The sequence below is a fragment of the Rattus norvegicus genome, chromosome 8 (assembly GCF_036323735.1).
Source record: "Rattus norvegicus strain BN/NHsdMcwi chromosome 8, GRCr8, whole genome shotgun sequence".
NCBI classification, from domain to species: Eukaryota; Metazoa; Chordata; class Mammalia; order Rodentia; family Muridae; genus Rattus; species Rattus norvegicus.
Genome location: NC_086026.1, coordinates 27,272,332 through 27,289,502, shown reverse-complemented (window position 1 = coordinate 27,289,502; position 17,171 = coordinate 27,272,332). Strand labels below are relative to the sequence as shown.

Genomic DNA, 17,171 nt, shown 5'->3' with positions numbered 1-17,171 from the left:
TGTACAGTGAGATCTTGACTTAGGCAGACACACAGACCCCTAAGACAAAACTCCACTGTAGAAAGATGGGTCTCGGAGAAGACCCAGAGAACAGGAGTTGGGCAAGGCCTGACTTTGCTCTCACCTCCCCGGTGCCAGCAGGAAAAGGCATGTCTTTTGAGTTTAGTGTTTTCTACCAAAACCTTGCTGAGGTTGCTTACAGCTTAAATTATATTCTGAGGTTTCTCCCTGCCCAAATACCCTTCCATTTAAGAACTATTTAAGATAGTTCAGAGGTAGAACTCTTATCTACCACATATGAGATTCTGAGTTCTATCTCCCACACCTGTAAAACAGATTTAAATACTACCACCAAGAAAAATCTACCTGGAAACAAAAGAATTATTTTGGGACCATAAAGATGGCTCAGTGTTTAGGAACACTGGGGATCCAAGCACTGGTGTCAAGCCAGATGTCCAGCAAGCATGAGTAACTCCAGTCCTCAGGAGAGTGGGAGACAATCTGGCTTTCAGCATTGCTGAGAAAACAGGAACCCTGGGTTCTAGGAGAGACCCTGCCTTAAATGAACAAGTGGAGAAGGATCAAAAAGGGCATTGGACACCTGTGGCCTCTCTTTAAACACACACACACACACACACACACACACACACACACACACACACAAATAAATAAGAAAGTAATGATTTGCCTGTGTACATACAGTTTTACCACTTGTTAAAGATGAGAGAAAGTTTGCATGCTAAAGAAAGAAACCCTTACCTGCCTTCAAGTCCTGCATCACCATTTATCACTGGATGATAAATGAGGAACAGTGCTCTGTGAACATAGACGCTTTCCTATTCTGTTTTAGAGTTTATGGTTAACTTCTCTGCATGTGTATGTAGCATATGATGTGGGGAGGAGGGTACACATGCCACCTCATGAGCTCAGAAGACAGTCTATTGTGGTGGTTCTCTCCTTCCGCCTTTACATGGGTCCTGAAGAGCAAATTCAACTTTTCAGACTTACATTATCCGGTGGCAGATACCTTTATTTGCTTAGCCATCTTGCTAGCTCCCTGTTTGAGAGAAGGTTTTGTGTCCCAGGATAGCTTTGAACTCACAGCAATTCCCCTAACTTAGTCTCCCATGGGCTGGCATTATATATTATAAGTGTGCAACACTAGACTTTGCTTTGACTGTAGATATTTTTAGGGCAGTGATATCTACTGTGAAGGGTGGTGATAATGATTAATTGGACACACACACATACACACACCTCCTTGCACATTGTCTGCTACATAAATAACATTTCTCATTGAACTACAGTTAATATCACTAGGATTCATGTTTCATGGAGTACTGTGCTTAGTGGTCTCCTTGTGTATTTCCTGGATATAGTTTATGTGCAGTTGATAGATAATGATAATTTGTGTTAATTAGCGATTGCTATGACAGGAATGCTAACAGTTGTGTACACCGGTGATAGAGCGCCACTGTTCGCTAAAACTCATCAGCTGCACTAAAGCGAGGCTTGCCTCAGTGAAAGGAGTCCTCATGCACACTTCCCGTGTTACAGGATGGCAGCTCCTGATTCATTGTCCCACGGTAAGTTCTACTGACACGATTTCTCGGAATTCCTGAGGTTCCCTAAGTAGTACTGTATATAGTAGCACAGTGTTCTAGGCCACAATAGCTTATGTTACTGACATTTTTACTTTTTTTATTTATTCTCTTCTCATATATTACATCCTGAATGCAAAAATATGGAATGTGTCAAGAATTTGCGTGTCATCCTTGCACAGGGACTATGCTAATCTTCTCGATATTGTTCCTCGTTACGATTTTAGTAAATGTGCTGCCGAAGCAAGCAGTGATTCTTTTAAAATAATCTAAAAAGGTGGTTCTCAGGAACAGAGAGATGGCTCAGCTGTTAAAAACACTTATAGCTCTTGTAACTCCAGTTCAGTTCCCAGCACCCAAATAGTGCCCCACAACTTCCTGTAACTCCAATTCCAGGGGATCCAATGCCTTCTTCGTCTGACCTCTGCAAGCATTAGGAGGTATACATGTGGTGCACAGACATATGTGCAAGCCAAACACTAACACACATGAAATCTAAATACAGCAGGGTCATTCTTTGAGAAGATACTCAGTAAGTAACAGTAAGTGCACATTCTGAGTTTGCCTTGTCCCTTTCCTGTGAAGGGGTTAGTTAAGCCTTTCACTGCTTTCAAGTGTTTCCAGGCAAGTTATCTAGTACTTGAAAGGTGCTCTAGGGGTTTTTTTGTTTTTGTTTTTGTTTTTTGGTGGGTCCCCTCCGTGAGTGTGTGTGTGTGTGTGTGTGTGTGTGTGTGTGTGTGTGTGTGTGTTCGTGTGTATGTGTATGTGAGTTCATGTGTATATATGTGGTGTGGGCACGTGGAAGTCAGAGATCCACACTGGAAGTTTTCCTCAATCATTCTCCACATGTTTTAAAGGTATGTTTTCTTCCTTTCTTCCTTCTTTCCTTCTTTCCTTCTTTCCTCCCTCCCTCCCTCCCTCCCTCCCTCCCTCCCTCCCTCCCTCCCTCCCTCCCTTCCTTCCTTCCTTCCTTCCTTCCTTCCTTCCTTCCTTCCTTCCTTCCTTTTTGAGAGAGAAAGGGGAAGTGGGGAGGGAGCACAACTTTTAGGAGGCAGTTCTCTTCCACCAGATTGTTCTTTGGAACTGAACTCAGGTCAACAGGCTTGGCAGGAAGTTAAGTGCCTTTACCCACTTGCTGGCCTATAGGGATATTGAAACTTCTCTGAAGTATGTTACAAGGGAAAGGTGCAGTCTTCTTTAGGAGTTTTATAATCATGACAAGTAACGTACTTGTTTTAGATTTTATATATATATATGTGTGTGTATATATATATGTGTGTGTATATATATATATATGAGTGTGTGTTGTCTGAATGTTTGTCTATGCATCTTGTAGGTAGAGCCCACAGGAGCCAGAGCAGAGTGTCAGAACCCTTGGGACTAGACAGCTGTAAGCTGCCATGTGGATGCTCAGAACTGAACTTGGGTCCTCTGGAAAAGAATCCAGTACTCTTAGCCACTTAGCCATCTCTCTATCCCCCAAAATTTTTCATTTTTGGGATAGGGCCCTATGTAGCTCATGGAGGCCTCAAATTTGCTAGGAACCGGTTGATGGCCTTGACTTTCCGATCCTCTTGCTTCTACCACTTGAGCTGGGATAACAGATATGCATCACCACACCTAATTTTTTTGCTGAGATGGAAGGTGGCCCTGCATGTGCCAGGCAAGTGCTGTACTGAGCTATGGGCCAGCCTGAAAAGGTAATATCTTCAGAGTATAAGCCTCCTGACTTGTGGACTGAGGTTGTTATTAATAAAGGTTACCCTAATAAGCTGCATGCCTTGCCTTCTTTCAGGTTGTAGATGGGGCAGGACTGTTCTGTGAAGGTGGGAAAGACCATGCAAGTGTGTGTGAGAGAGGCGGGGAGCAAGAAAGGGAAAGGGAGGAGAGAAATAGGTTGAGAGACAAAGAACGAGAAAGGGAGAGAGCAGTAGGGAGGGAGAGATCAGTATGGAGTTAGATCGATTACATACGGCTTTCGTTGTAGGCCAGAATGACTTCTGTGTCTTTGGATGAGAATTCTGAAGAACTGAGTATTTATACCTCTCTCTTTTTCCATAAGGTCCTTCAGGGGACTCAGTCTGCCTTCAGGAAGAAAAAGTATCAGCCGAAATGATGTTGGTTGATTGCCTGACAAATTATCAGGTAAAATGTGTGCATGCGCACACTCACGGGAAAACACAAATGTAATGATGTGTGAATTCAGAGAACAGTTTGCAGGATTCAGTTCTCTCCTTGTGTCATGTGTGTCTGTGGATCACACTCAGATGGTCAGCCATCTTGCTGACCCCTGGTCAGCACTGCATGTTTCTTCCTTTGTTGGCTGCTCTGATAGATGACAAGGTAGACAACAGTGGCCTTTTCTACAGACATTTATTCATGTATGCTCATCTGTCACATATCTTGGATGCACTAGTCAGTGCACTTAATACAGAGAAGTACCGTAGTATTTTCTTGTGTACTGCTGATATCAGTTGCTGTTCAGCAGTGGCATGTGAGTTGAGGAAATCCAGAGTAAGAACAGGCCTGGGGATGGAGCTTAGTGATAAGAGTCCTGTCTAGTGTGCTAGTCAAGGGTCTGGGGTACCAGGGAGATGGTTCAGTGGGTGAAGGGCTTGATCCCCACCACCCATGTAAAACATGGCACTGTGGGTAGAGAGGGGTGGATTCCAGGCCTAGTCAGCTAGTGTAGCTGAGACAGCAAATTTCCAGGTTCAGTGAGAAACCCTGCCTCAGAAAATCAACTGAAAAAGAAATTCCAACATCAACCTTTGGCTTCCACATGAACTTGCACAGTTAAGTATTCCTACCACTACACATGTATACATACACAGAGACACACACACAGACATACACAGACACACAGACACATGCAGTTTAGTAAAGCCACCTAACCCTGGTGTTAGATAATCGGAGGCCGGGGAGTTTTCTGTAGATGCTGGGTCCTATTTCTTCATCCACCCATGATCATTAACAGTTCTCATTTGGCTCAAACCAACATGTCTGCAATATTTCAGGAGTTAGTGAGCTTTGATGATGTGATTGTGGACTTTACCCAAGAGGAGTGGACCTCACTGAACCCAGATCAGAGAACCCTCTACCGAGAGGTGATGCTGGAGAACTACAAGAACCTGGCCACAGTAGGTGAGACTGCTCTTGCTACCAGCAGCCCTTGTGTACTGACTGTTTTAGGAGTGGTGACAGCAAGTCTAATAAGACGGTTCCACCCCTAACTCCATGTTGTTTTGTTTTGAGACGGGGGATCTCAGCATAGCCCTTGCTAGCCTAGAACTTGAGATGTAAAACAGGCTGACTCAAACTCACAGAGATTACCCTTGCTACTGCCTTCTGGGATTAAAGGTGTCTACCACCCTAATATGTTTTAATCTACCAGGGTGTTTTTTAAAAGTCCAAGGTTTCTTCATATATATTTTTGCTGGGCATGGTGGCACATGCCTTTCGTCCAGCACTAAGGAGGCAGAGGCAGGCACATCTCTGAGTTTGAAGCCAGCCTGGTCTATAGAGTAAGTTCCAGGACAGCAAGGGCTGCATAGAGAAACCCTGTCTCAAAAACTGCCTCCTACTTCCCAAAAGAAAGAATATATTTTCCTTCTCCATATTTAATAGGCTAAATTGGAAACAGTGTAAAATTGTTTATCATTTCTGTGTCAAAAAATTCTCTGGAGTTTGAGAGATGACTCAGTGGTTAAGAGACCGACCAAGCCAGCTCAGTCAATCAACAGGGTCTCAAGGGAGGGAGTGAGGATCGAAAAGAGAAAGACAATTAGACAACACTATAACATGTCTCTTGGCAGTGCTGAGGCTGAAGAGGGTTTACTTTTTCCCAGGCAGTTTTTATATCATTCTAGGTACTTGCAAAAAATAGGGTTAGTTCTTAGATTAAAGAGAAAGAGATCGAACAAGGCAATAAACTAAGCTCCCTGGTCAGTGTTCAGGGCCTTGTCAGGATGACTAAGATAAAAGGAATGTCACACATTCCTAGCCTGAAATTTATCTTGAGCTTTGTATTAGCCCAACTGCGAACATAACATTCTTATCTGAGCCTACTTCCTTGAGCCCATTGACTACTCAAATTTCTATAAGTGGCACCAAGAGCTCTCCACATCTCTCCCTTTTTTATTTCATAAGCAAGACTGCTTATGTCTTAGGTTGTTCTGACAAAAACGTCTTCCTTTCTTGTCTTGGAATATGCATTTTCAAAAGTAATGCTATTCTGTTTTAGGTTGGTAAGGCACTGTGCAGAAACTTACCCAACCTTGGCTTGCCAGCCTGTTAAATTAATAACTCTGTCTGGGGTTCCATTTTTAGTTTCAAGCCTTGTATTTTGGCTGCCAACATGTTGATGTTGTTTAAGGCAGGGTTTATCACAATGGGCAGGAATAAAAACATTCCCAAGGACAAGAAGGGCTAGCATGGTCAAGCTGTATATGCTGTTCTTGAAGATTGATCAAGATGGAAAAACTGACTTCAGGCCACAAATAATTTTATCAGCAGTATCTGCAGCATCAAAACTCAGCAGGTCAGCATTCTTTAAATCCATAATCTCGATATGCAAAGTTAAAACATCCAGAGAGGTGTTAGAGTTATGCCAAATACCCTGCAAATGTCTGAACTTTTCCCCCAATTATAGGGACTATCACTGTAAATTTTAGAAGTGACACAAACCCATTGGTATTTAGCATGACACTCAAGATGGCCTCCTCTCCAATAATTTGAATTGTATCATAAAGAGCATCAATCTGTTGTTCCAAACGCCTGTCTAAATCCTCCTGAATACTCAGAGCTTTAATAATGTTTTTTGCTAACTGACTAACAAAAGTATGTTTTGACTTCCTGTGTCAAAGCAATTGCAGAAAGCAGTGGTGCCAGTGTTAATGCAGTTAGAGCTGCTGTACCAGCAATGATCAAGCCCACTATCCTCTTGCTTCTCTTTAAAGCCTGACTCACTTCTTTCAGTATCTGCAAACTTTTTTCAGAATATCAAGGTTCTGTAATACTCACAGGCAATAAAACAAAGGCTGATTGATAGACCATCAAAACAGACATGCCAGATTTCAGTACATTAACACAATTAGAAAGTGTACAATCAACATAACTTACATTAAATATTGTAGAAGAAACAAAAGTAATTTTAACATGGCCAATTAATCAAAGATTAGGAGCCGTAACACATGCACTAACAATTGTTGGAGACCCAGATCCTGTTCTAATTTTATCCACTGCAAATGTGACTTCATACACGGCAGTTGTCAACTTTCAAATATGTCTCTGAAAATGCCAGAACCAGCCTTCCAAATGAAGACTGTCATTTCCTTTTGTCCAGTATTGGATTGATTTTCAGACAAGTCCATGATTGAGTCAGAATAACGTGTCACATTAAAGGAAAGAGAAGAGAAATGATAACTTCTCTTATTTAACGTTTTGAAGTCACTTTCCACAGTTTCCAGTTCAGGTCTAAAAATTTGAGGCAAGGCAGCTTGTACAGACTGGGATATAGGCAAGCAAAGTGGGTCAGGAACATATGTCCAGTACAGCTTCCCTGCCACCACTGTCAGGGCACTCAGCAAGCTCACAGTCAGCATCATTCTTTGTCCCAGCATCAGCATGTCTCCCCAGTCACCAGCAGCTACCACGCTCCTTCAGCATCCTGTGGGAAAAAGCACAAACATGCCCTCTTCCCCTATTAAATACCTGATCAGGGTCATGCCATGCCAGTAAGTGGATTCTTCCATTTCACCTAGGCATAAGTATGCCTAGTTGTAGGGTGCCATAAACACTCAGCAGAGAGTTCCTTCATCCAAATTTTATAATGAAAAATAAAAGAACATGATTTAAATAAATTTGTGGTATATGGGGATATAACTCCCCCTTTTTATTTTATGAAGATACTGTTTTAAAGTTCTACAATAGCTTGTCCTTGAGGAGTATAAGGAATCCCAGTAGTATGGCCAATAGTGAACTCTTGACAAAACATCTCAAAGGCTTGACTGCAGTAGTCCTTTCTATTATCTGCCTTAATCTGATTTGGAACACCCAGGACAGAGAAACATAAGCAATGAACAATTTCATTTCCAGCTGCTTCTCCTGTTAAAGCAGTTGCAACAAGAAAGCCTGAGAAGGTGTCAATGGTCACATGTATATATTTTAATTTTCCCAGATCAGAAATGATTAACATCCATTTACCATAATCGAATAGGTGTGAGTCCTCGAGGATTAACACCATTATGTGGTACAGGAAGAAACTGAGGACATTCAGGACAAGTCTTTACAGTTGTGATGATGTGAAGAATGAGACTGCATGGCTAATTGTTCCTGTGTGAGACCTACAGTCTGCCTGGCATACAGATCTGCTGTGGCCTTGCCCTCACTAAGCGGTCCAGGCAACCCAGTATGAGCTCTTAAATGGCCTATAAAGTTAGGCACAGTATGTTCTCTTGAATTAAGTTATATTTGCGTAAATAATTGTAAAATTTGAGAATTAGCAGTAATCTAAAAAGAACAGTTTCAAGCAATTGTAAACCAAGAGCATTATATTGGCTGTGAGTATACAAATTAAAAGCTTGGTTTTTCAACATTTCAAAAGCAGTGGCTACAGCACCTAACTCGATTATCTGTGCTGGAGCAGGGAAAGTCAAGAGAATAAACATGTGATCCAGTTACATATGCTGCCTCCCATTAGATGAGCCATCGTAAATACAGTAAGTGCATTCTCTATTAGTCGTATGTGCAAATTTACAGTAAATACAAAAGCACACATAGAGGCAAGTTGTAACAACTTGTCTTTTGGATAATGATTTTGTCTAATTATTGCCTGAAAAGTTTGCACATGCAAAAGGCCAAATATCAGTATTCTGCAATAACCAATTTATTTGCTGTTTGCAATAAGGAATATTTCATCAAGTTCTTTCCCAAAATACTTTTGTGATTCTAACCTACAATTCTGTATTAACACAGCAACAGCTTCAGAACAGTGTTAAAACTTCCTTTGGAGATAAGGAAAGATGAGTTCACATTAATGGTCCCTTTTGTCAAAGGCCTGCTGTGGGTGCAAACAGCCAACAAGTGATCGTAGTCTATATAATGCGTCTGTTGTTGACCAATAGCTTCCTCTACTTTCTGCAAAGCTATTTTCCCTCATCAGTTAATCATAGAGGGGAATGAGGATTTGTATTCCCCTTGAGAATATCAAACAGAGGCTTAAGTCCTCCTGTGGTGATCATAAAGTGAGGTCTTAGCCAATTAACATCTAACAGATTTTGAAAATCATTTAAAGTAAGCGAGCTGTCTTTTCTTATTTGACTCTTCTGTGCCACATTGTTTAGCATATAACTGATGTCCCAAATATTGAAAAGGATATTGCCTTTCAATCTTTTTTGGAGCAACAACTACTCCCCCAAAATTTAAAGCTCGTTGTATAAGAGCAAAAGCTTGTAGTAAAACTTCCTCAGAGGATCAGCTAATAAAATACCACCCATATAATGAATAACATACACTGAAGGATTCAGGTCCTAACTTCTTATATTGAAGCAACAACAGAAGTTTTATATAAGGAAGGACTACTAGCCATTCCCTGTGGCATAAGTTTCCAATGTATTCTTTGAAATTACAAGCAGACATGCTAATTGCAAACCTTTACAATCATGAAGATGCAAAGGAATAGTATAAAAACAATCTTTTAAATCTATAATAATCTTATACATATTTTTTGGAGAGTAGGCAAGCCAGGTTGTAATGCTCCCATAGGTTCTGTAGTTTCATTAACCTTTCATAAATCTTGTGTTAATCTCCATTTGCCTGATTTCTTCTTAATTACAAATATGGGTGAGTTAAAATCTTGAGCTTATGATTGAATTGTGAACTGCAGCCAGTGGAACATTGGCAGTTTAACTATAATTTTTAAGTTTCTTTTGCACTATTAGAGCATAACAATTTTGGAAAGCAAAACCAATTTTTAGCAGTGCCAACAACCCATTCTCTCTAAAATCAACACCAAGTTCATTACTTTCTTGTTACAAACTTTGGCTGTCAGTTCTTATGTATGAGTGCATGATGGTGCAGTTTTTAATTTCTCATTATTTTAAAACTTATCTTTTATAATTCTGGTTTCTAGGACAAGAATTACATAAAATATTATCCCAGTTTTGGGGTACCTATAGAGACCTGTTTCCCTGGGTTGGCTCATGCCACATGTTGTTGTTTAAAATGACTCCAACCAGTTTTAAGCTAACTTTCTGTTACCAGTGTTAGAAATTTTTAATCATACCCAATAACTTGTAAGTCAGTAATCTATAACCAAGACATGCAGAGCATATTTATACTTTTAAGACCAGTCAGAAACAAGCATGGAGTGGTCACACACTGTTGTAAAATTATAATAAATATGAGGTTGTCTTTTATCCCCCACTAGGTCCAGCACCACAGTAGATATCTTAATCTCAGTCAGCAAAGCCTCTCACTCGTTCTGCCCCATCTCATATCACACTGCTGATGACTTCCTTCTGAGCCTGGCAGCCATCTCTCTACCCACCTAGTTCCCAAGGCAGGCTGTCATCATGTCAGAAGCACACATCCCAACTCTGTGGAGCTTAGCGTCCTAGACGCCACACACTCTCTTAAACTTAATTCACCACATGAAAGAACACACAACACAATAATCTCTGATCCAATTGATAAAATATGAATGCCCACCTAAAAATACAAAGCCCTATCCATCCCTTAAGAACATTCACAACAACCTGTAAAGGTACAGGGTGGAATCTTAACATCAGCCTCCATGTTCTCTCTGTAACTTCTCTCCCGTTTCCTCCAGTCTCCTCCTCTTCCCTTAAACTTTTCTCCTACCTACTCTTCCTTCTCTTCCAATGACAGGCCTTGTTCTATCCAACACCAGCCCATGATACCTATGACAATCCTACATTTTACCCTTTTTGTCTAATTAAAAAAAACTTTCCTCTGAAATATAAGCTGAGCACAACTATCATCATTTTGTAATTAAAAGCATAAAATATATCTACCACCCAGTCCAACTCTCTATCAGTTAAACAGAACATTTAGTTGTCCATTCCAGCTTAAGAAAGGCATCACATCTATATTATATCTTGGCTAGCTTGTATACTGTCTGATAACCATCCAATAAAGTATGTATATTCAGAGTTAAACAGCCTGATAGGCTATGAGACTCTAGTCAGTCTTCAACCCCGTCAGAAATCTGGGAACGACCAAATATCTATACACATAGGAAGCCTAACATGGCTTCTAGAACTGAGAGGTTGTAGTGACAAATCTCTACTAGCACAGTCCTCTGTAGGCAACATGTGAGCTCAAGTCATCAGTCTTCTGGCCCAAAATCAACTGACAGACTGTTGAAATGCAGAAATCTTGAAGGGCTGATAATTCTGGCTTTCACAATTGTCAGTCTATTCTGCATAAGGGGTCCCCCTTGGACAGTATCAGTCTGCAGATGAAACAGGCCGTTCTGCCCAGTGTCTGCCTAGCCACAAAGTATTGCCTCACCGGGAGGTAGAGATGCTCTATCTACCTACCTTCACCTGTGTGACAGTCCTACAACACACATCTTATGTGTTTAGACTAGACTGCTTTTTTTCTTCTTTTAAACAAGTTAAAACTAAATCAAGGGTGGACAGCCAGCAGATAAAGTTTTAACCATTGTTTCTGTTGAACATGAAACACAGAGCAACAACCAAGCAGAGAAGTGAAAACACAGACATGAAGTGAGACTTGGATAGATTGGCACGCCAAGGACAAGCAGTAGACAGAGAGGGAAGAGAACTAAGTGTGCCACCAAAGGGACCCAGATATCCCATCTAAGGGACCCAGAACCAGAGCTAGGCATTTCTCCAGTAGGAGTCAGAGAGGTGGCACAGCATCTCCCGACCTCCTCCTGTCCCTAGGAGAGCTCTGAGACAGCTTATGTTCAGCTTCCTTTTGGGGGCAGGTGGGAAGCAGCTGGTGACTGCCTGAGCATGAGGCCCTGAGTGAGATCCCCATCTCTCAGGTATTCATCTCTACACGCACACCCACATACTGAGCACATATACCCACATACAAAAGAATAAGTAAATTAGAAAGTTTAATTATCCTGACGTCTGTGATGAATAATGCTTCATATGAACCGATTGTAGTTTATTTCCCCAGAGGAACAAAGATCTCTGTGTTGCAATTCTCTTGGTTCCTGTTTGAATAAAGTAAAGTCCTGGGTTAAGATATGGCTCAATGATTGAGCACCTGCCTTCATAAGCAGGGCCCTGGGTGCAATCCCCAGTCTTGCATAAAGAAAACTCTAGTTCTTTATAATGTATATATGATTAAATTAATTGGGGTCGTAGAGTCCAGAACAAACTAAACTTATGAGGCAGGACCGATACTTGCATTATTTGTCCTTTGAAGATAATTTCTCAGTTATTATCACAGCTCTAGTCTTGGCCAGGTTTGGTGACAACTTCTGGAATTCAAGCACTTGGGAGGCTGAAGGAGGAAGATTTCTGTGAACTTGAAGCCAGCCCTAGCTAGATAGTTTCACTTGTCTCAAAAAGCTGGAGGGAGAATAAAAAGCAAAATTCTAATTCCTACACCCCGGGAAGTTGTGTCATTTTTCTGTATGAGTCTTTTCACTAACACCCCTTACCTTGTACACAGGATATCAGCTCATCAAACCCAGTGTGATCTCTTGGTTGGAACAAGAAGAGTTTAGTACAGGGCAGAAGATAGTTTTTCCAGGTCAGTATTCATGGAAACTCTATTTAATGAGAGTTTAATCTGTTTGTAACTGAAATAAACTAAAAAAAAAAGCCCTTGTGTTAGACTGGAGAGATGGCTCAGTAGGTAAAGGTACTTGTGGCCAAGCCTGACAGCCTAAGTTCAGTCCCTATAACCCATGTGGTGGAAGGAGAGAACCAACTCCCAAAGTCTGGCACACTCTGTATGTGAGCTGTGATGCAAGTGTGTGCACACACACTCAGTAAGTGAATGGGTGGATGAATGGAAGGGCCTTATATTTCTGTGTTTGATGTGTGTATACTATGATGTGTGTATGATGTGTGTATTGCTGTGTGTTTGATGTGTTTTTGATGTGTGTATGATGTGTGTATGATATGTTTTTGATGAGTGTTTGATGAGTGTTTAATGTGTGTTTGATGAGTGTTTAATGTGTGTTTGATGAGTGTATGATGTGTGTGTGGTATATGTTTGATGGGTATGTGATGTGTGTTTGATGTGTGTATGATGTGTGTTTGATGTGTGTATGATGTGTTTTTGATGTGTGTATGATGTGTATGTGATGTGTGTTTGATGTGTGTATGATGTGTTTTTGATGTGTGTATGTGGGGGCATGCATGTGCTGCTGTAGTGCGTGTGTTGGGGTCAGCTCTCACCATCTACTTTGTCTGGCAGTGTGCTTGTTTGCTATTGCATGTGCCAGGCCCCAAAACTTGAGAGGATTTCTCTGTCTCAGTATCCCATCTTGTCATAGCTGTACTGGAATTACAGACACAGGCTGTCATGCCCAGCCTTAGGTGAGTTCTGGGGATCTGAACTCAGGTCCTCACACTTGCACAATATCATTTTACCTGTGGAATCATCCCAGCTCCTATAATGAAGCTCCTCAAAATAAAATTTGTCTCAGAACTCTGAGCAGAAAAAGAAAATCTTCAGCTTCCAGTACTCTTTTAGTTTATTTCTAATCAAAACTTTCTTTAAGTTTATTGCTTTGAGAAATGCTCTTTTTTTCCTTGGAAATTTTCTACAGTGTTTCCCTGGTAATTTCTATTCACCATCAGTTTTGACTTTTATAGAATAAACTTTTAATATGACCAGTGTCCTTATCCTGAAATTCCTGAAATCTGTCTAATCAGGAACCTGGCGTAGGATGGTTATGGAGTCAGTGCAGTGTGGGCCATGCAGTGAGTTCAAGGTGAGGCTGCTTAGTCTCAAAAACAGGACAGAAAAAAAAATACTCATCTCTTCTCAAATTCAAAATAAAGGAAATGAGCCCTATTTTTAGCTCCAGTTAAAAAATAACTCCATTTCTTTTTCTGTTTGTTTTTCTGTTTTCACTTCAGAATGGAAAATACAGCTCGAGACCCAGTGTTCAGCATCCCAGCAGGAGCTTTTGAGGGGTAACATATCCAACGGGATGCAAACGGTAAGAATAAAAGATGTCTCTTATTCTCGAGGGATTAAAGGTTAAAGATGTGTCTTTTGTAGAGTACTTACTTGGCATGGTCGAAGCCTTCTGGGAGAGAAAACTAGGGATGTCTTTAAAGGAGATATCGAGAGTAGCAGATAACACACAAGACCAAATGTTTCTGATGAAAACATTGTGCCCCCAATGTGTAATGTAGCTCACTGCTGCAGAACGCACACAATGTGTAATGTAGCTCACTGCTGCAGAACGCACACAATGTGTAATGTAGCTCACCGCTGCAGAACGCACACAATGTGTAATGTAGCTCACCGCTGCAGAACGCACACAATGTGTAATGTAGCTCACCGCTGCAGAACGCACACATCACATCTTTTTCTTGGAGTGGCACAGGAATCTTTTAAGGATTAGAGCAGGTGACTGAGTGATCTGGAGTAAGCATTTAGTCACACCACTGGAGCGTAATTAGCAGAGTATGAACTGCATGTATATAATAAAAATTACAGCGTTTTGTTATGGGACGGTTAAAACCTTACCAGTTGGCTGCAGTAAAATGGTGTTTATCCCTCTTATCAGCAGACAGGAAGTGACACAGGAAGGGGCCTCTGTGACGGGACACAATATGGAGACTTCTTCAGTGAACTCTCGCCCCTTAGGACGGTTATGAAAACTCGACCTGCACAGGATAATTATGATAGTAGTCAATGCAGGAAAGACTTTCTAATGCTTCAGAGGAAAAAGTGTGCTGGTGAGAAACTTTCTGAGTTCAATCAGAGTGAAGAAACCGGTGCGATCCCAGGTAAAGCTTATCAGAAAATGGCCACACAAGAGAAATGTTTTGAATGCAGTGACTGTGGGAAGTCCTTTATGAATCAGTCACATCTTCAGACACATCAGAGAACTCACAGTGGAGACAAACTTTATGAATTGAATGAGTGTGGGAGAAGTTTTATAAACTCAAGACTTGCTGTGCTTATAGAAACTCTCAATGCAAAGAAACCTCACAGATGTAAGGAGTGTGGGAAAGGCTACCGATACCCTGCGTATCTAAACATTCACATGCGAACCCACACTGGGGAGAAACCCTATGAGTGTAAGGAGTGCGGGAAGGCCTTCAATTATTCCAATTCATTTCAGATCCATGGGAGAACTCACACAGGGGAGAAGCCCTATGTCTGTAATCAGTGTGGGAAAGCCTTCACTCAGCACTCAGGTCTGAGTATACATGTGAGATCGCACAATGGAGACAAGCCCTACGCATGCAAGGAGTGTGGGAAAGCCTTCCTCACATCCTCTCGCCTTATCCAGCATATACGAACTCACACGGGAGAAAAACCTTTTGTATGTGTCAAATGTGGGAAAGCCTTTGCTATTTCTTCAAACCTTAATGGGCATCTGAAAATGCACGCCGAAGAGAAGACCTGTGAGTGCAAGATCTGTGGGAAAGCATTTGGATATCTTTCATGTCTTAATAATCACATGAGAACTCATAATGCCAAAAAATCCTACACATGCAAGGAGTGTGGAAAGGCCTTTAACTATTCCACCCACCTTAAAATTCACATGCGAATCCACACTGGAGAAAAACCCTATGAGTGTAAACAGTGTGGAAAAGCCTTCAGTCATTCCACTTCATTTCAGATCCATGAAAGAACCCACACTGGAGAGAAGCCCTATGAATGCAAGGAGTGTGGCAAAGCCTTCATCTGCCCCAGTTCCTTCAGGATTCATGAAATAAGTCACACCCACACGGAAGAGAAACCCTATAAGTGTCAGCAGTGTGGAAAAGCCTACAGTCACCCTCGTTCACTTCGCAGACATGAAAGAATTCACTAGAGAGAAACCTAGTTGATGGAAGCAAGACAAGAAAGTCCTCAGTTGCGGCCATTTGCTTTGCAGACATGATGGTACTCACACTGGGGAGAAACTGTTGAAGTTAGATCATAGCTTAGAGCAGTGCTGTATGGCTGTACTGAGCAACAAATACTCCATGTCAAAAAATTAAAGCGGCTCAGTGGGTAAAAGCACTTGAATGTGTGGCAACTTGAATTTGACCCACATCCATGTAAAACAGACAGATGTAGTGGCATGCGTCTGTATTCTCAGCATTTCTACAAGAGAGGAGGCAGAGGCAGCAGATTCACCTGGAAGCTTGCGGGCCAGCTAGTCTAGTCTGTGCAGCATGGCAGAGAGGAAGACTCTGCCTCAACAAGGTAGAAGACCTAATGCCTCAACGTTGCCCTCTGGTTTCCATGTGTGTGCCCACTCTCCCACAGATACCACAGTAATAGAAAAATGTTTAAAGAATTGAAAGGAGGGCTGTTGAGATGACTCAGCAGACAGAAGCATTCTCCATTCAATCCTCACTATCCGTTTTCCATCCCTGGATCCCACAGCGTAAGGAGAGAATTGGCTCCTAAAAGCTGCCCTCTGACCTCCACATGAATGCTGTGGCATGCACCCCCCTAATAATATTACATTTTAAAAATTCAAATGAGGGACTGTAGGGATGACTCAGTTACGAGCATCTGCTGCTCTTGCAGAAGACCAGGCTTCAGTTTCCAGCACTCACATGGCGGCTTTCAGCCATCCATAACTAGGTGACGGGAATTTGACCTCTTCTGACCTCAGTGATCACTCAGCATACACATGTGCAGGCAAAATATGTATAAAGCAAAAATAATAAAATGAAGTTGCAATGAATCCATTAAAACTGGCTAATGTCCCCAAGAGGTTAAGATGAAGCAGGAGGAACACAGAGATGACCACGGACCATCAGACATCCTTCTGCAATTACAGACGCTAGCCACCACAAGTGTCTGTACTAAGGCCCCAGAGGAAGCTCCCTGAGGCCTCCAGATTCTAAGAAATAAATAGCCATGTTTGCACTACCTGGTCTGTTACTTTGTTGCATTAGCTCTAACAAATTGTGTGTGACTTCATATAACACACACACACACCTTTAGATTACCCTGAAGTTCTAGTTAGAACAGATCTGAGTGCAGTGACCCCTGTTTTATAATCCTACAATTTGAGAGGTGGAAGCAGGATTTTAAGTTAACGACTTGAGTTCTAACAAGATCTTGCCTTGCCTGCCTGCCTCCTTTCCTCCCTTCCTCCCTCCTTCCCTCCCTTTCTCCCTCCCCACTCTCTCTTTCTCTCTCTTTTCTTTTCAATATCCCATCTTAAAAATATCAAGGGGAGGGGCTAAAATGATGGCTTAACAGTTACGAGCACTTGCTGCTCTTGCAGAAGACCGTATTTGGTTCCCAGGGCCCACATGGCGGCCCACAGTCATGTCTGTAATTCCAGTGCATGTCACCTGATGTCCTTTCTGACTTCTGAGTCCACCATACATTCAAGGGTGCACAGACACACAGGTCGGTAAA

At 41.7% G+C, this 17,171-nt stretch overlaps 1 protein-coding gene and 1 non-coding gene across 19 annotated transcripts in view; one reads left to right on the top strand and one right to left on the bottom strand.

Moving 5' to 3' along the window:
- Nucleotides 1-16,673, top strand: part of Zfp426 (zinc finger protein 426) — a 32,287-nt gene extending 15,614 nt beyond the window's left edge. For 8 of the 18 annotated variants that reach the window (XM_063266164.1, XM_017595918.3, XM_039082171.2 and 5 more), the window contains 5 exons: nucleotides 3,664-3,746; nucleotides 4,619-4,745; nucleotides 12,279-12,359; nucleotides 13,700-13,782; nucleotides 14,359-16,673. In XM_063266164.1, coding sequence (XP_063122234.1) covers nucleotides 3,664-3,746; nucleotides 4,619-4,745; nucleotides 12,279-12,359; nucleotides 13,700-13,782; nucleotides 14,359-15,618 — 1,634 coding nt within the window. In that variant the 3' untranslated portion in view covers nucleotides 15,619-16,673. Of the gene's footprint in view, nucleotides 1-1,436; nucleotides 1,587-3,663; nucleotides 3,747-4,618; nucleotides 4,746-12,278; nucleotides 12,360-13,699; nucleotides 13,783-14,358 lie in introns of all 18 variants that reach the window. The other 10 variants (XM_063266162.1, XM_006242670.4, XM_063266165.1 and 7 more) reach the window with 3 other exon arrangements.
- LOC120094410 (U6 spliceosomal RNA) lies at nucleotides 1,739-1,848 on the bottom strand. The gene has a single exon (XR_005488734.1). It is a non-coding gene; the product is annotated as a U6 spliceosomal RNA (small nuclear RNA).
- Nucleotides 16,674-17,171: the final 498 nt, after the last annotated feature.